This window comes from Corella eumyota, chromosome 2 (assembly GCF_963082875.1).
Source record: "Corella eumyota chromosome 2, kaCorEumy4.1, whole genome shotgun sequence".
NCBI lineage: Eukaryota > Metazoa > Chordata > Ascidiacea > Phlebobranchia > Corellidae > Corella > Corella eumyota.
In genome coordinates, this window is record NC_137491.1 from 12,323,521 (window position 1) to 12,343,082 (window position 19,562).

The 19,562-nt window shown below is 28.0% G+C and overlaps 3 protein-coding genes across 5 annotated transcripts; 1 reads left to right on the forward strand and 2 right to left on the reverse strand.

Annotated features, from left to right (window-relative positions):
* Positions 1–652: 652 nt before the first annotated feature.
* Positions 653–5,106, reverse strand: LOC145743717 (dihydrolipoyllysine-residue acetyltransferase component of pyruvate dehydrogenase complex, mitochondrial-like). Its single transcript, XM_082561751.1, has 11 exons — positions 4,558–5,106; positions 4,240–4,408; positions 3,820–3,917; positions 3,517–3,636; positions 3,119–3,328; positions 2,756–2,910; positions 2,457–2,580; positions 2,189–2,291; positions 1,815–1,977; positions 1,404–1,543; positions 653–1,258 (listed from the first exon to the last, which is right to left on the reverse strand). Exons 1-11 carry the CDS (start codon positions 5,072–5,074, stop codon positions 1,129–1,131), a joined length of 1,929 nt encoding a protein of 642 aa, XP_082417877.1. The 5' UTR covers positions 5,075–5,106; the 3' UTR covers positions 653–1,128.
* Positions 5,107–6,056: 950 nt separating this feature from the next.
* Positions 6,057–13,083, forward strand: LOC145742009 (uncharacterized). Its single transcript, XM_082559737.1, has 8 exons — positions 6,057–6,427; positions 6,783–6,923; positions 7,162–7,399; positions 7,894–8,044; positions 8,625–8,785; positions 8,862–9,408; positions 9,946–10,217; positions 11,239–13,083. The coding sequence occupies exons 1-8, from the start codon at positions 6,209–6,211 to the stop codon at positions 12,468–12,470; spliced, it is 2,961 nt and encodes a 986-aa protein (XP_082415863.1). The 5' UTR covers positions 6,057–6,208; the 3' UTR covers positions 12,471–13,083.
* Positions 13,001–19,265, reverse strand: LOC145742010 (uncharacterized). 3 transcript variants are annotated; one of them, XM_082559740.1, is made up of 20 exons: positions 18,936–19,265; positions 18,565–18,658; positions 18,276–18,483; positions 17,753–17,833; positions 17,474–17,533; positions 17,254–17,316; positions 17,052–17,111; positions 16,855–16,893; positions 16,697–16,771; positions 16,485–16,538; positions 15,932–15,991; positions 15,758–15,823; positions 15,637–15,693; positions 15,437–15,463; positions 15,207–15,305; positions 14,903–15,061; positions 14,602–14,622; positions 14,406–14,501; positions 14,087–14,254; positions 13,001–13,688 (listed from the first exon to the last, which is right to left on the reverse strand). In XM_082559740.1, exons 1-20 carry the CDS (start codon positions 19,157–19,159, stop codon positions 13,441–13,443), a joined length of 1,959 nt encoding a protein of 652 aa, XP_082415866.1. In that variant the 5' UTR covers positions 19,160–19,265; the 3' UTR covers positions 13,001–13,440. The 3 variants fall into 3 exon arrangements, with proteins under 3 accessions (XP_082415866.1, XP_082415865.1, XP_082415867.1); XM_082559739.1 differs by having other exon boundaries at positions 13,003–13,688; positions 17,753–17,872; positions 18,936–19,264; XM_082559741.1 differs by lacking the exons at positions 16,485–16,538; positions 16,697–16,771 and having other exon boundaries at positions 13,003–13,688; positions 17,753–17,872; positions 18,936–19,264.
* Positions 19,266–19,562: the final 297 nt, after the last annotated feature.

Below are 19,562 nucleotides of genomic sequence, written 5' to 3' on the forward strand. Positions count from 1 at the left end.
CTTTCTCCTATTTTATTTCGCTTTAAATAACTGACAATATAGCTTTTTGGTCAGTTCGCTGGACGTAAAAACTCATAAATAAGTAAGGCCGAAGTAAGGTTTAACACACAATTAGACTTTCGCTTTTATACTTAATTTGTTGATTATATACTTTGTAGTTTGTGTTTTATGTCATATTTTTGTGTCGCATTTATTTCGCATTTCCTGTAGTTTCAATTCTGATTAAAAGCCGCTTGTACAGATTACATTTGGTAGATTGAATCCTTGGGCAGGTTTTGGTAATAAGTTAGCGAGTTTGATTTAACACGACTATTTTGTGTATTTTAATTAAGTGTGGCTTTCTTATCGATGCTCATCTTTACAGCGTACTCTATTGGGGTTTAATAATTGTTTAAGCCACAGTAGGAGTGTATTAGATCCTACAGCGGGTTTTGTTTTAAAAATTTTTCTTCCAGTTTAGAAATGAATGTACACGGTTATTGTTTTAAAAGACCAAATTTTCTTTTCTTTTTTTAAACATAAATCGTTGTAGTATAAATTTAACCTCAAAACAGTTCAGTATTATTTTATTTCCTACACGTTAAAGTTTATTTGTATTTGATTAATTGGATTAGTTGATGACTTATTTGGCGCTTTTTAATATTGAATGTAGAGCGATATATATATATTTGTGTTGTATTCTCAAACCCCAAAAAACAAACAGTATTTAAATAAATATTTCAAAAGAGAACAACACGTATTCGTTAAAAACAACACAAAAAAAGCTGGAACTGTAGAAGAATATCGGGGAAAATAACAAATCTAATCAAAAAATTTGAACTTACAAAAAAATTAAATTTAATAAATTTTGCTTCTAATATTAAAATATTTGCCTTCCTTAATAAATTCACTTATTTTTACATTAATAGATTGTAGTTATGGCAGTTGTTCTGTGCAACAGTGGTAATGTTTTAAAAGGAACTAGCACATATAACAAACCATTCAATTACCTGATTAAAGCATAAAACTTTGTCTGGTGTGAATTACATACCAAAATATTTAAGTTTAAATTTACCTTTACAATTAATTCAAAAATACAAAATGTATTGTTACCTAAAAGTTTAACAAACGCAATGCAATATACTAAGATCAAAGAAGCATTTGCATAGGATCTTCCAAATATTTTTTAAAGTGTTGAAGCCATTGAGCACCAACAGCACCATCTACAACCCTATGGTCACAACTGAGTGTAACTGCAACCAGTGTTACTGGTTTTAACCTAAATAAAAACCATCAATATTGTTACATACAATTATTTGTAAAAATATTAAAATTTTGATAACTTTATTTAAAAATATTAAAATATTTAGGGCTACAAGTTATAGGTAAATTTAACAGAGAAGTAAGTTTAAAATATAGTTTACCCGTTTTTAGCATTGTCATCCTGGACTAACTCAACCCTACCAGCACCAACAGCCAATATACAAGACTGGGGTGGGTTGATTATAGCACTGAAATGTTTAACCCCAAACATACCAAGATTGCTAATAGTAAATGTGCCACCCTAAAAAATAAAAAAGGGCATCCAAATTTATCATAAATTAATATAAAAAATTAACATAAATTGGTGTGTTTTTAATTATATTGTTAGTATAAACAATATACATACAAGTAATTTATAAATATTGCTTTAAAAGGCTATACAATTTCCTGTGTTAGAGAGTGCATTTATATTCCACTAAAATTAAAAAATACAATATCCAAAATATATTATATTTCATTAAAAAACTATTTAAAAGTAAGTGTAACACTGTATTTTAGCAAAATAAAATTACCATAAATTCTTGTGGTTGTAATTTTCCATCTCTTGCTTTCTGTGCAAGACTAACTACATCGCTTGCAATTGATGACAACCCTTTGTTGTGAGCATTAAAAACTATGGGAGTTATTAACCCAGTGTCAGTACTTACTGCTACACTAACATCTACATTGTTGTGTCTTAAACATATAAGTAGGTTTTTTTAATATTTAATAAAATATAAGTGAATATGAAATTTTCCAATAATTTAATAAGTAATCAACCCACAATAAATTTTAGATAAATATAATAAAATATTTTTTAATTTTTTTATAAGGCTACCTTAAAATCATTACAGTATTTAAAAAATGAATCATGATTCACTAATAAACTATTTACAAAAATTCTTACTTGCGAATAAAAGTTTCTTGCCATGAAGAGTTTGCTTCAGGAATTTTAAGACATGCTAAAGCTGCTGCTTTTATTAGAAAGTCATTTACTGAGATCTTTGTTCCTAAATAAAAGTTTCATTTAATCGTTATTAGATTTTAAATACAAAAAAAATAAATTAAATAGGACTGATACAATTACCACAAAAATACAATTAAAAAAAACTAGGATACTTTTTCATTGTAACCAAATTACAAATTAAATTAACAAAATAATTTTCAAATTCTACCTTCAGCTTCCAACTGAGAATTAAAATTTTTTCGAACTTTTAAAACATTATCCAAATTGATATCCACAGTGAGATAATAATGAGGGATAGTTTGTTTCGATTCCATTAAACGTTTAGCTGTCACCTTTGCAAAACATTTAAAAATAACAAAATAAATACATTTTTTTACCTTTTTACCACCATTTTAAAATAGGGGTTAACATATAAACACTCTAAATATAAATTTTAATCTCAAAAATATTAATTTTTATATCTCATCGACTATTATCAAGATTAATATATTTAAAAAAATAATATACCTTTCTTATGTTGGAAACAGGAATATCCTCATAATCTCCAGGTTGCATAACAGGGGTAACAGTTTCACCCACTTGAGGTGTAACTTCCTTAACAACACTTGGGGTTTTGGATAAATCTGCAGCCCGAATTCGACCCCCTGGACCTGATCCTAATCCTGTTATAAAATTTAAAAAAATTTTAAATATAAAATTAAAATATATTAATATGAAATGTATATATATATAATATCTTGGTTTTCTAAAAATAAAAAAAACGTAAACAAACCATTTGGGAACTACGCTCTAAATGACAGCTATCTTTTTCACAAATATATCTAAGCAATAACTACCTTGCTAGAATATATGATGTTAACATTACATTACCGGCCAATGTTAACAAATCCAATCCTTTTTCGCTTGCCAGTTTCTTAGCTAGTGGAGACACAAAAAGTCGATCAGATGAAGCTGATTGAGTAGAGGGAACGGGAGGAGGTTGTAGTGGAGAAGGGGAAGGTGCAGCAGGTTCTTGAGAAGGGGGTGAAGATACTGGTTCTTGTGAAGAAGATGCTGTTAAAGAAGGCGCTGATGGTGTATCTTAAAAAATAAAAAATATTTTGAAGACCCAGAATTTTTTATAGTTATTTTATTAGCTGGTCTTTAATATTTTTTATGTAACTATGCTATTTTTTTAGCTATTTTGTTATCAATACTTAGGTCAAGTAAGTGTTTTTATATTTATTCGCTAACCTAAATATGATTCATACTATAGACAATTTTCAAACCTGTAGGAACATAATCAGTAAAAGCTGGGATATCACTTTCATTCTCAACAATAATACATAGGGGTGTGCCCAAGGGAAGATCTTTAGATCCTTCAGCTTTTAATATCTTGGCAAGATAACCTTAACCATAATCAATATAGGTGTTTAATTTTTAATTTACTTTATTTTAAATTAAAATATTATTTAGACAAATTAAATTTATAAATAGTTCTATTAAAAATGCATAGCCTATATGTAATAAAATTATCAGTTATATTACAAAAGAATAAAACTTTTTACAACTCAATAAAATAACAAAGTCACCTTCTTCTTGATGTTCAAGTGCCATAGATGCTTTGTCAGTTTCAATTGTTGCGATGGATTCCCCTTCATCAATTTTATCTCCTTCTTTCTTGTCCCAACTATAATTTATTTACAAATATTAAATTGTGTTTTAAAACAGAAGTTGAAATACAGAAGTATGTTTTACAGCACTCTGTTTTAATTATGAATTTGTAAAAAAATATTTATAAAATAACCTTTCAAGTTTAAATATAGAAAATGTAAGTAACACTAAATAAAACCTTCAATAAATACTATAGTCAAATAAAAGTATAAAAATATATGCGTTTTTAACTTTTAAACAATTTTAATTTTTCTTCTGTTTAGACATTAAAATGATTTTAATTTTTCTTCTGTGTAGACATAAAAACTTTCAATAAATAGTAAATTTTAGTGTCTTACGAGACTATAGTTCCAGTGGTCATTGTTGGTGAAAGGGCAGGCAAAGACACACACTCATGAGGTGGATAGTTGACGTTAGGGGTGGAAGGTTTATCATCTTGTTTCTCACTTTTAGCTGCCTGGGCTGGTGGTAGTGATGTTAAGCCCTCCGAATCACCTTTTAAATCATCTAATCAAAAAAAAATTATATTTTTAAATAAAACTCAGGTTTTACATTAAATCGTTAATATAAATGTACTACTTATATTATTATTAAATATTAACAGTGTTATCACAATGTAACTTTTGAAATAAGCAATACATTTAACATAATAATACCTGCTGAAATAGATTGGAAGGCAGCCACATCTTCTTCATTTTCAACTGAAATAGCAACCAACGTACCAAGAGGTAAATCTTTTGTTCCTTCTGGCATTATAATCTTTGCCATAAATCCATCATCAATCGCCTCAAACCCCATAGTAGCTTTGTCTGTCTCTATGTCAGCTAGAAGATCGCCCGCACTAAAGCTGTCTCCTTCCTTTACTTCCCATCTTACAATAGTACCGGTTTCCATAGTTGGAGACAAGGCCGGTAACATCATTTTAGTATGTGGTGGAAGTGAATAAAATCGAGTCTGTGTTGTAAAAATATTTCGTGATGATGCTGAAAGCTTATAATAATTTTCAGGGCTTGGGTGGGTTTTGAATATAAACACATTGCCTTCTGAACATTTTTTTGTAAGTTGCATTTGATTTCCTATTGCCAAAGTATGTCGAAAACGAGAATGTGTGATTGTCCTGCTAATGCATCGTGCATGCAACAGAGGTAACCCTTTTAACAACAACAAAGGCATAACTGCCAGCTTAAATAAACCCTAATTTATGTATTTCTAAAATTTTCAATAAACATGCAATGAACCTTTACTTTGATGCCTAAATATCTAGTCCAATTGGCAATTGACCAGTAACAAACAGTTTCAATATTTGACGTAAGTACGAAAATTTATATAAATGGGGTAACAATTTTCAATAGTTAGATTTTAATGCAAATCTTAGAACAACATCAAATAATTTAACACGCATCAAATAGCGATAACCTTAGAACAATTGTCGTTAAAAACATTTGAAGCTAGTAAAATAAATTTCGAATAATATGAGGATAAAAAACTGAAGTTAACTAAATTTTTAATTATTGTTGTTATTTTCAGTTTAGTTTATTATTTTGTAATTTTTTTATAAAAAAGGGCTTAAAAAAAAGAAACGGCACATCTATGACCTTTTTGGTAAAGTGAAAGTCGAAAAAAAACTTTGGAAACACTACTGTTATAATAATTGCCGCAGCTTAATTCCTTCGCCTTGTTTGTTTTGCCGTCACAATTCAGCCATCGGTCTTTAAATAAATGCTAATTCAAACTTTTAAAACAGTGTAATGTTTTATTGCGGGGTGCGCCGGAAGCCAGAAGAAAGTTGTAGCAAAACGTGGTTTTTCTTATTGTTAAGGTTTTGCCAATCTGTTAGTTACTAACAATAGGATAATTGCGTACTTACCAACTTTAATACATTTTTTGTTTCTTGTTAATTTAATTGCGTTTATGAAGTATAGGCTAAGTGTTTGGTATTTTAACAATCAGTAATGTGTATACAATTATTTAACTATACGGTTTGTGATATATTTTTCTATATAGAAATGGCTTTAGTTTAATGTATTTTAATTAACCTTTGTCTGTTTGTTAGTTGATAAAATTGATCTTAATTACAAAAAATGCAATAAATTATAATATTGATACTATCTTTCTTATTTTTGTTAATTTTTTATTTATTATTTTATCAGGAAAATTTAACTTGGTGGGTGAGTGTGTATATGCTCACTCAGTTCTAGAAGGCCCTTTTCAAATCAGGATAGGTTTAAATATTGCTGATAATGTAACAGTTAACCATTATTGGAAACAAATAACTAAATCTAACTTGGAAAACAACTAAAAGCAAAAATGTGGCGTTCCTCAGAACACTCCAAGATTGCCGGATCTTATGAGTTAAAAAACACTTTAGGTAAAGGACATTTTGCGGTTGTCAAACTAGCCCATCATTTATTCACTGGTGAAAAAGTAGCCGTGAAAGTAATAGATAAGACAAAAATGGATCAAATATCAACTGACCATCTTTACCAGGAAGTTACCTGCATGAAACTTGTACAACATCCCAATGTGGTTAGTTTCTCCTTTTATTTTATTTTAACATAAATAGAAAAGTAACATGGTAATTTAACAATGTCTTGTAACTTGATCTAATGTATGTTACACAGTAAGCATACCATAATTAAATCCTATTGTATTTGTGTTACAATTTGCTGATGGCTTATTTAACAATTTCGGCTAATAATAAACCATAACCCATTATATACTTACTTAAAATAAGTTGATAAATTTAAATTATTATTATTTTGTCTAAAAAACACATCAACTCTAAAAGCTCAAACTAATAATATTTTAAATATAGAAATATTTTTTGCTATTAGAATTGATTTAAATTTTTAAAAATACATAAAATTTGAATATTTCACAGGTCAGGTTATACCAGGTGATTGAAACTCCAAGTAAATTATATTTAATATTGGAACTTGGCGATGGTGGTGATATGTTTGATTATATTATGCGACATGATCAAGGTCTGCATGAAGACCAAGCTAAAGAATATTTTGCTCAGGTAATTGCTAAAAACAAAATTCCTAAGACAGTTGAGTATTAAATTAATCAACTTTTTGCAGAGTTTTGTTGTAGTATATATGTATTTATATAAAAAAAAATTTTAATTAAATAATACGTTTATATATTTTAAGTAAATTTTGAATTTATTTTAGTTTATTAAACTGTAAAGCAGGCTATTTAAAAAGATTAAGTCATTTTAATGAATTATTAATTTAATGCTTTCAATTACATTTTAGATTGTAAGTGCTATAGCTTACTGCCACAAATTGCATGTGGTTCATCGCGATTTGAAACCTGAAAATGTCGTGTTTTTTGAAAGTCAAGGCCTTGTAAAACTAACAGATTTTGGCTTCAGCAATCAATATCAGCCAGGGGAAAAACTGTCAACTTCATGTGGCTCACTGGCTTATTCTGCACCTGAAGTTTTATTAGGTGAAGAGTATGATGCACCTGCAGTGGATGTTTGGAGTCTAGGTTGGTCTAAATTTTGTTTTTAATAAATTGGAATCAAACTTAGAAAAAATAAACAAAATCTGTAAAATATATATATTTTTAGACTAGTAAATCCAAAATTTATAATACTAATACATTAGATGTTTTTTAAGTCTTCAGTTATGATTGCATTATTTTATTTTGCCAAACACAATCAAATTTTAATAAGATATATGTAAATTTTTAAAATATATATTTAATTTTGCATTATTGTGGTTTGTATACTCTTCATGTTACAGTTTCAGATTAAATTGATCCAAAGGTATATATAGATATATGTATATAATTTGATTTTTCTTTTGGCCTTTTTTATTCAAGATAAAGACTTTTTTATTGTTTAAATTAAGGATTATTTGTTTATTTTCTCATGACAATTGTCACGTCCCACTTTTTAATAGCAATTTAAAATATTTGTCTTTGTTTACTTCCCTGACTTTATTCAAGTATATTTACTTAGCAATTTATACCCTTTACAGGTGTGATTTTATACATGTTAGTATGTGGGATAGCTCCTTTTAATGAAGCAAATGACAGCGAGACTTTGGTTAACATAATGGAATGCAGGTATACTGTGCTTGATCATGTCAGCGAACAATGTAGCGACCTTATCAAAAGAATGATTATTCGGTAAGGTTTTTAACGTTGAGCTTGGGGCACTTTATAGTGTTTGTTTTGATAGCTTGTCATGTCTGTTATAACAGCTTTTTAAACTTGACTTTTTAAAGCAAATACAAATAGGTATAAATAACCTTTTATAACACCTACACTCCTAAATAACTATTGTATATATTTATTTTATTACAACGTTTTATTTTAAATTTTGTATAAAAATAATTCACATTTAGATTCCCTTCATGTATAAATCATAAACTAGTTTAGAAATTTATAAAATATAGGTTATATACATTTCTACTTTTAGTTATTAAATCCGTTTTATAAAAGTTGTTAAACTTTTTAAACAAATTTATAGGTCAAATATAGTATTGGTAACAATTTTATTAGGCTACTGGCATGTCTATAAAACTTAAAAACTTTATTGTATGAGAATATTAACCCAATGTCTAAAATATTCAATGGCATGGTACCATACATCCTAATTAAATTTAAATACTGTTATACTTTTTAAGAAAATATTCGTCTCCTATTTTTATTTTGGTATTGCTTTTAAAATATTCTTCTATTTTAAAAATCGTTTATTGTTTTACAGTGAACCTGATGAAAGAATTGGCCTTGATGAAATTGTAGCCCATCCTTGGTTGCAAGGAGTTAAGTCCTTAACCAGAGCTCGTCGAAACTCAACACCTGTCTTAACTCATAGCAAACTTTCTGATGAACTTCATAATAGTATAATTACTACCATGATTAAAGGTGATTGCCTAATACATGACTTTCCTGTTACCTATACCTAGGAAACAAATTAACATTTATATATTTATATTTGCAGCAAATCTAGGTAAAAAAGATGACATTTTAGCAGCAATTAAGGAAAAGCGATATGACCACATTACCTCCACCTACTTTCTTTTGGCAGAGCGAGCTTTGCTAAAAGAAGTAACCAATACAAATAACAAAAGTGTTGATGACTTAAATAAAGGTGACTTAACACTGGACAAAGGGCCAACTAGCTTGGCACAGACAATTCCTAACCGACTTAGACCCTTACACCCAGAAAAACACAACCAAAACACCTCAACAAGTGCATTGGCAGCCTCTCCACCTTGTAAACAATCAACTCTTATCTCAAGCGAGGATTTTAATCGCAGGAGAACAGCAAGCTCCAGTTCGGAGGAGGGAAGTAGTTTCTTTGAACGCAAACCCTCCTACATCCGGGAGCATCTTACGATTACTCCTCGTAGAGGTTTCAGTGTTGCTCATGGAGGAATCGACATGTTAATCGAGGAGGAGGAAAGAAGTCGATCTCAAACAACGACTGATGATGAGGGAGAAGCATGTGAAGATATTCCACTTAACCCCAACATTCTTGCCTCTCAGTAAGTTAACAAAAATTTATCAATTATAATTTTAAAAATAACGCTGCTTAAAAGTTTATATTTTATAAACTAAGTTTTATCTTGATAATTCAAGTTTTTTTTTAAATGTGTATCTAATTAAGGATTTTACATTTTGTAATGATAATTAAATAGATGTTCTATATAGCCTTTATAATGTAGTTAAATTGCTATGCTATTTACAGCTTAAAATAATTATATTAATTACTAGGAAATTAGGTCATAATTTGCAAACCAGGCCCAGTCATTTAAACTCTTTAATGACATGTAATTTTGTGTGTTATTAATAGAATAAGGCTTCAGCTATTAATAAGTTATGGACATAATTAAATTTTAGGAATAATACAGTTTAATTAAATTTTGGCAAAAAAATAAAAATCTTTGTAAGTTACAAAAATGTTTTTAATAAAAATGTCTTATTTCATTTGTGTATAGGCCTATATGTTTTTTTTGTTTTCTTATCACTTTTTTTTTGTAAATTAAAATAAAAATAAAAAGTGAACCATTATGTCTAATTAGCTTGCAAAGGACCTCCCTACAGAAAAACAAAAGAATACAAAAGAAACGAAAAAGCACTCCTGTGTTAAACGAGATCTGTGAAGAAACAGAATTGGAAAACGATGGCGTGGACTTCACAGAACATAGATTAAACCACATTAGCCCAATTAAAGAGCATTCCACAACCGAGTCACATTATATTGGAGATGCCAACCCTAACACTATATTGTCTGGAGTGTTTAATGTTTTTAAAGGAAAAAAGATACTACCTAAAACAATGGGCGTAAGAACTGGTAAATATATCTTGTTTTTTTTAATTAAGTTAAATGCATTAAGGCTTACAACATTGTAAAAGGCCTAATTTAATTTCCTGGTAAGCGAGTTGTAAAAGGCCAACTTTTTCCATGTAAAGGTTAACCACATCTTATTATGAAGTTTGACATATTGATCTATAATAAAGCATTATTTAAATTCTTGCAGCGCCAAAATAAAAAGTTAAATACCAATACCTGATAGGTTGTATTTATAACTTTTTGATATATATTAGATTTTGTGATTTTTTTTAAAGTAATTTTTTAGGAAAAAGGATATTGGGCCAATCCCTAATTTAATGTTTAAATTGTATTTTTTCCTATAAATTTTTTTTTAGGGCAATGAGGAATTTTAAATAAAATAAGAATTAAAAAGTAAATCTGACCTAAATAAAGCTAGAGAAAGGAATTAACTTGGCATGATTGCTTTGTTGAAAATTTCTGTTTAAATAGTTTTCTCCACAGAGTAACTATTAGATGATTCAGGCTTATTGTATTTATAAATAATACCAAGTTGTAATATGCATCACTAATTTTAGCCCACACGAGTTTTTATAGAAAAATGCCAAACACGCAATATTATTCTATTTAAAACTCATTGTTTAAATTGTCGTGTTTTCTTTTTGTGCTTTACAGACCTTGTTTCAAATCCTTTATTGTCTAAAATTTATTTCTTAATAATTCTTTAGAAAATTGTGTTGTATTAAATGGCGGTTTATATTGGGTACCAAATTTTGCCAAGCACTATAATAAAATAAATATAGGAATTTTCCCTAGTAAATAAGGTCATTATTTAAACTTACTTTACTAGGTAAAGAATACAAAACCACTTAAATAAATAATAAGATTACCTAATACAAATATGTTAACAAATAACACACAATATTACAAATTATTAATAAAAGTAAAAAATACCAGTTAATAAATAGATTTACTAGTAACTACATTTTAATTACGTAGGCAAATTCATGTAACCAATTTTTTATTTGTTTTACTTTTTAAGGACGTACTCACCAGCGTCGAAAATCTCGCAAGTCAAGCAGCTCAGAAACCAGTGATGATGAGAGTGGAAGCCGAAGACAAAGTCGGACAAATCTAAGCGCAGCCGTCAGCGGGGTTTTCTTTCCACATCGACGTGATTCTGACGACAAAGATCATGATGACAATTTTCGGCATCCAAATGGCTCTGGAAGTACAAAAGAAACATTTCTAAATATTGTCGAGGAAAGTCAAGTTGATCAAAACGAAGAAAAAGAAAATGCAGAGAACACAGAAACGGGTCAAGGCGAGAATTGTGATGCTAGTAGTAATTCCAAAACCACGTCACTTAACAACAATGTTACTTTACCAGAGGTTTTTGCCTATAATCGAAGCAAGGCCAATTTAAATCAGAACAAAATTGTAAATATCCTGGGCCCAAGAAGCAGAAGTGCTGAATCTAGATCCTCATCTTGTTACTCATTTATAACAAGCAGTAGAAGCAGCAGTAGTGCAAGAAGTAGCTGTAGTAGTTTGAGCACAAGTCATCAACTCCGATCTATTTCAAGAAAAAGCAGATGGGCAACAAGAAACAGTAGCTCAACTCGCTCGGACACAGGCCTCGTTCTGCGTTGCCATGTCAATAACACTAAAATGAAGTGCGCCTGTGGAAGTTTCAAGAGATCATCTTCCTCTTCTTCGATCCGGGATCAGATGAGAGTTTGCAGCAGCATGATTAATGTTCAGGTCACAAAGGAGGATTTTGTGTCTCCTAAATGTCATCGCTCATGTTCATTACCAAGGCAACGTCGTAAGTTGGACAATGTAACTGAGGTTGAAACTAAATCTAAAATACAATTTCCAAGTAGCGATACTGGGGAGGGATGGAACACAGCTGTACTTAACAACGAGGCAATAAGTATTAAACGAAGCAACTTGAGTTTGGTTTCCTCGACATGTAGTGGTAGCAAATTTGTTGTTGATCCTGTTAACGAATTGTCTCGATCTCCTTCTTTAACACCGCTACCGGAAGTCGACACAAAATTTAATCTTGATAAAAACGACGGTGGTTCCCCACCTAAACAACTGAAACCAAGTTACATTGAACCTGGCGATTTTCAACCAATCTTTACAATAGGGGGAAAATCTGATATTTTAACCAAGCTTAACAAGCTTAACCAACAGCATCACAAAGGCAAAACAGAAAACATGTTTGTTCGTCGTGTGAAAAATCAAGACTGTTGTCTTATGATGTAAATCTTGTAGGCTCGTTTTCTAACTCAGGGTATTAACATATTGCGACCTCTTTCCTCATTGTGTTTGATGGGAGATATATTTAACCCAATAAGAAACTTAAAATATGTTACCACGTGCATTTATTTATAACTGTATCTAAAGCGCATCATCCTACCAACAAAAATCTTTAAAAAAAATTGTACTTTTCATCAAACACTCTTTATTCAGTTGAGCCACTGCCAAACATTTTATTTTGACACGACATAAAACGGTTTTGTAGGTGAATTTTTATTTTGTTTTATGGCTTACTGTCCCACGATAGAATCTCAAGCTAGGAAGGCTTAACTTGTACTTTTTTAGCACTTATTTGTTAGGTTAATTTGTAAATACAAAGGAGAAAAAATGTTTGTACCAATTGTATTTATATTTTATTAATGTGTATAGATTAAGTTCATGTTTATTGTATTATCTAACTTACCCATTTAGATCTTTAACAAAAGTTCGTTTTTATAGTTTTGTATAAAATGTTGTATAATAACCTTATTTTGTTTTCTGGCCAGTGTTTTTCTATTACAATTTTGTTAAAATATATATATATATATGTCACATTGAGGTGTACGTCACAAATATACTATTCCACATAAAATACATGTTTTTATTGCTGCTTATTGTATAAAAAACTGAGACTTAAATTTATTTAAAAAATGCACAGTTATAGACAATTAATATAAAAATATAAACAGCAAAAAATTTATTTTATTTTAAAAATAGTAAATAAAAAATATCCACATCAGCAAAGGAAAACTGTTATAGGGGTTCAAAACCAACTAACATTAAAAAAATAAAAACTGCTCAAAGGAGGCCACCTCCTAGGTTTGGGAAAGTTTTTTCATAGTTATTACTCTTAAAATCAAATTTAAGAATGTTGATGATTTTAACCACGCATAGCTTTGGTTTACCGGTCAAATTTAGCATATGCTTAGTTTCAACGTTAGTCAAAATACTTTGTGGGAGGAGTATTATGTATTGCTTGAAACTGTTTTTTACGAAGAAGAGCAGAACTTTCCTTACTATTATCTTCAAAACCAAAATCATTTTCTATTTCTTCCCATAATGCAGCTTGTCCAGTATTTCGTAGCAAATTTTCAAAGGCATTAATGTTGGCGATTTTAGAACCCTTGTTTAGCCAATGTTGAAAAGCATGTATACACCTGCTCTCAATGTTATTATTATTTGAATCTAAACATAATTTTTTATATTAAAATAAATGTTATTAATAGCATTATCATATATAAAACAAATTTGGTTATTTTTATGAGACACTTCTGTATTATGATATTAATAAAGTTTAGCTTAGGTATGTTTAAGGTTAATAAATATAATTACACTACTTTAAAACAATCCCAGTCTTAAGCTCAAGCTTTTTTATATCTAAAATTGAACAACACTACAATTAATTTGTAAATTTTTTTTAAGAATAGAAAACATGCATCTCATTTTTAGTCAAATTTTTTATTGCTAACACATCAAAATATCCTAAAGTTTGTTAGTTTTTAGAATCTATTTAAAGATTTTGTGGAGTAGCTTTACATATCGTTGGAATTGGCTTATAAAAAAGAAGAGTAGAGTTTTATTACTTTTATCTTTAAGACAAAAATCATCTTCTATTTCTTCCCATAATGTAGCCTGTCCACTATTTCGTAGTGAATTTTCAAGTGCATACATGTTGGCGATTTTAGAACCTTTGTTTAGCCAAATTCGAAAAGCATGCATGCACCTGCTCCCAAGTTCATTATAATCTGAATCTAAACATCATTTTTATATTAAAATGTATATTAATAATAACATGAACATAAAACAAATATGGTAATTTAAGTGAGGCATTTTAATATTTCAGGTAACAATATTTTTTTTAAATAACTTTTGCTTAAAAAGGAATAAAAATCTTTAACTCACTTCTAATATTTCCAATTTCAATTTCCGTTAAATCAAGTTTGCGCAAAAAGTTTTCAAAGTAAGCATGTTTAATCTTTTCCGCAGCATATTTGCAAACTAAATGTAAAAAAATATTCCCATGTGTTTTAAATAAAATTTTAACCCAATCGCATAAATATTATTTTAAATCAAAGATCATCGTCTTTTTTAATATTACCTTTTTCAAATGTTTCTAGATCTGAAAATATAAAAATTTTGTGATGAATTTATTTATCTTAAATTTGTGTTTAATCTAAGGTTAAAAAAACTGAAGCATTTTTTGACTTTCTGGTCAACTTTATATGAGATTAAATAAATCTATAAAATACTTTCTAGCTAAAAAATTTTAAATTCAGTAAAAAATTTCATAAAAAAAATAAATTAGACAAGTCTTATTTTAAAAGTCCTTTAACTAAGCAGTCACGTTCATTTACTATTTAAATAATAAATCCAATTTTAACCTATATCAAATTTCCCACCTTCACTAATCTCATAATCATTAATTATTTTTTCCCATATCCCTGTTAATCCACTTTCTTTTAATGAATTTTCAAGAACATTCATGTTTGCAACTTCGGAACCCTTGTTTAGCCATGTTTCAAAAGCATGCATACATCTATTTTCAATTTCTTTATGCTCTAAAATTATAAAATAGGTATTTTAATAAAATAAACATCTAGTAATAATTATGGGTAATGTTTGACATTATTAGTGATATAACCAAACATTTTTTTACTTTATGTAAAATGTTATAAAAAAATGCATAAAGTTTGGTTAACTTACTTTCTTTAATATCTGCTCTTTCATTAATACTTAATTCAAGATTTCGAAAAAACTTATCAAAATAAAAATCTTGAATTTTATCTTCTGCATATCGACATGCTAGACATAAAAGAAGGTAACTAGTACTTTTAATTATATATTGTTATTAATAATGTTTGACTTAAGAAACTTAAAAAATAAATAAAGGTATTAAATTAAACTTAAAATTGACAAACTGAATCAAAAAATACCTTTTTTGAGTTTAAGCTTTTCCAAATCTAAAATTTATTAACAGTAAAATCAATTTTGAAATTTTGTTTTTAAGAATAAAAAACAAGTTTTTTATTTTTACCCAAATATAATAATAAATTTCCAAATAAAATTATAATTTTAAAATTTTATAGACTATTGAGAAGTTATAAATATTTTTTACAATTAATATATAATTAACCTTTTTTTGTATAATTTGTGTGGGTACCAGAGTAGCTCCCAGTTAAAGCTGACTTTTCTAAAACAGAAAACAACATTTTTATTAATATTTAAATTTGAACTTTTACAAACTTTTAAATTACCCTCATCTTGAAGCATTGTTTTAAGACCAGAACTTTCAAAAGTTTCTTCTATTATTGTGGTATTAGCTAAATGTTAGAATACAAATTTAAATATAAAATAATAGTTAAAAATATCAGTGATACATTTAAAAGCAAAAGTTTTTAATTTAATTCATTTGTAAAACAATTGGTAACCTATTGCCCTCTCTTTTATCTTTTGATCTCCTTTTTCTAATTCATATATATTATCATCATCTAAATAAATAAATATTGTTGATTATGGTACTTTATTAAAAATTTTACCAATAAAGAAATCTTACTTTAGTAGTGTTTCACCATTCACTACTTTTTAAGCCTTCTGTTTCGATTGCAAATTGCAAATATGGTAATAGTTGTCTTATATTTATAATACATTAAAAAGGTTAATGTTTGTTCGCATTTAAGAAAAAAATCTCATTTTAAATTTTTTTTGTAGTCCTGTTTTATGTATATTGTTTAGATGCTTACCAGAATAGGTTGTGGTATGTACTGGGATTAAAAAGTGTAAAAATATTAAAAAAGGGGCTAAACAAAACTTCTAAAAAAAGTGTAAAAATATTAAAAAAGGGGCTAAACAAACTTATAACTTATGATTACCTATATTTATTAAATAAACATTCTAAACTTGGTATTTTAACTAATTTCTTTTTTTAAATGAAATTTTTAAGAATAATAAGCAAGTAGTAATAAAGTACAAAAATAAATGTACCTTTTCTACTATCTTTTTTATCCTCTTTCTTTTCATTTTTGAGGGCATCTGGGTCTTAACAATAAGTATGGTTTATTTATATCTACTTTTAATTTTGTTGTTTTTAAAAATTGTTTTTTAAAATCTTAAAAAGCAATAGTAAAAAAACAAAGTTGAAAACGTATGTATTTAAATGTTGTTTTTAAGTGTTTTTAAGTAACTTTTAAGTTTACCATCTTTTTTATTATCTGTTTCAAGACCAGAAGTTATAATTACTTCTCCTTTCGTAATTTCATCTTTTAAATTTACTAAAAACCGAATTAGTTTTTACTTGTTGTTAGAAAACAGAATTTAGCATAACTTTTTTTTTAATTTGTAAAACAAAGTTTACCTTTACTTTTACAGATTGATTCATATGCAATATCACCAACTAAACAAATTGTAATTGTTTATATATAAATAACATAACTTTTTTGAAAGGAAAAAAACAGCGTTATCAGATAAACAAAAATGTCATTTAAAAAAAATAAAAACTCATCTGTTAAAAATTATATTTTTTAACAAAATATTTAAAATATTTCAGCTTACTTGGGTTATGAGCCAAACTTTCCAGTCTTTTATCACTTTCTACATCCACAATCAGTTTTTCTAAAAATAATATATTTTGTTATTTGATCTCCAACATAATCCCATTCGTTAAATTTTTTTTTAATTGTTACTATGTAAAAGTAAAACATTGAAAAGCCTTCTGCTTTTTTAGGATAATACTATTATTTTAATAATGTTTCACCGGAATTAGGTTTCGGATTTTCTGGTTTAACCTTTTTAGGAGGATTGGGAGGACTTGGTATTTCTATTAATAATGTTAAGAAAATTAAATAGCTATAACAAATTATTAAGACATAATATTGTCTTAAAACTTATAGTCTAGATTTTAGTTAGTTTAAACTTATTACATATTTATTCCTTAAATTATAATTTGATTAATTCCAAAATCTATTTAAACTTACCTGATTTTTCAGCACAATTTAGACTAGCCAAGCAATCACGCAAAAATGATAACTTTATTCCTAAAGTATTTAAAAAAACTTTTAATAAACAGTATAAAATTTAAATATTTAGTTAGGTTTTGGTAATTTAATACAGTGTAGTCCTCTAGGCATAAATACGTTCTTAAAGACAGGGTTCAATGTATGTTTTTATGTCACATTAGTGTATTAATACCATTTAGAATTGGCATACACAACAGTTTTCAATTGTTACAAATTACTTAACAACATGGAAAATACCTAAAAAAACATTGAGAAATAATGACAATATAAACAGAACGACAAAGACAGGACCCCAAGTTGAACATGAACTATTATTTACTGCAATACAGAACTTTGTTGGATTAGTAGATTTTATTTCTAAACAAAAAGATAAATAAAAACTAAAAATATTACACTTTAATTTAAGTTATTACTAAACACTAAGTTATAAATTTTATAAAATCTAAGTAAATAAACCAGTTTATTACAAAAATGAGTAGACTAGACAGTTATCAGTTTTCAAAAATTTGTTTTTATATGTTGTATAATATTTTTGTAAAAAGGTCAATTTTACATTCAAAACTTAAAATACTTTTTGGGTATTTATACCATTTTTAGATATCAAAGATTAATAGTTCTTACATGATTGTTACCAAAGTTATTTGCTTTTAATCTTTGCAGCATCAATGTATTAATTAAACTTTACTTAAGAAAAATCTTACTGTAGGTGTATAAAAAACCTTATAAATAATATAATATATATAAATATGTAACCACAAACCTGAGCATTTTGGACAATTTTTGCAAGTTGTAGTAGTATCTATTGTTGATGTTGGTACTGAACAAGGCGGACATGTTGTCTTCGTTGCTATTGTTGATAATGGACAAGGTGGACATGATTGTGGTATGTTAGATGGGACTAATGATTTATCAAGTGGGACACAAGATTTTCCATCAGTGGAATACTTAAACCAAGGTGAGCATCCACACTTATAAAAATGGAAAATTAACAGTTTACATAAAAAGCTTGAAAAGTAAAAAAGGCAAAATTAAATTTATGACTTTCATACTATGGTGTTATTCGTTTTTCCTCCATCCTGGATTACCATTTCATTTTCCTTGTCACATGAATCTTTTTGTAAGCAATACTGTCGTCTTGTCCATCTAAATACAATAGGATTAACCAAATGAACAAAGGGTTATTGCCCTAACCCAGTATTGGTCTGCCTTTGCCAGTTTTAGATATTATTAATTTGGTGATATTTCTTTATTTTAGATATTATTAATTTGGTGATATTTCTGTAAAATATATACTGTTTAGGTTAAAGATACTAACATTGTTTGGTTAAAGCAATAAAGACTTACACAGAGAATAGATGTTAATTCTACCTTTGTGTTTTATAACTACCATTTTTCACTTTTTTATATCATAAAAGTTTACCCTGATGAATAATATCCAACTGAACACTCTATACATTCTGGAGAAGTAGTAAAAGCCTCAGAATAAGGACATTCTAAAGACTTATCACTGGCAGCACTCACACAATACCCAGGAGGGCATTTATAACATTGTTGACCATTGTAGACGTATTTTGGAAAGTCAGGTTCACCACAAACCCCAACTAAGATTAAATACATAACAATTAAAACAATCTGTGAACTCATTTTTTTTCTTACAAAATCAACATAGATTGTTTTTGCTCAGTAAAACACAAAAAAACTAACAGATTAATGGGTAACAAAAAGGGGAACTAAGAATTCATTTCTCAATACTTCTAAAATCCCCGTTTGGTGATTGTTTACCCTATTTTTGGCAATTGTGCCACTGCCTGTTTTTTTAAACAGGACTAAGAAAATTAACATTAAACTTGAAGTTAAGAAGAATAATACACAACCAAACAAATTTGTCACTTAAAAAATGCACAACATCTAAATAAAATTAACAAAGCGGCAAATTCAAGATATCGTTTTGTTTTGCGCCCAAGTATAAAGTAGTGTATATAATACAAACAGTAAAAACAAGTCAAAAAGTATAAAATAGGTATATATATGAGATTCCTTGAAAAAT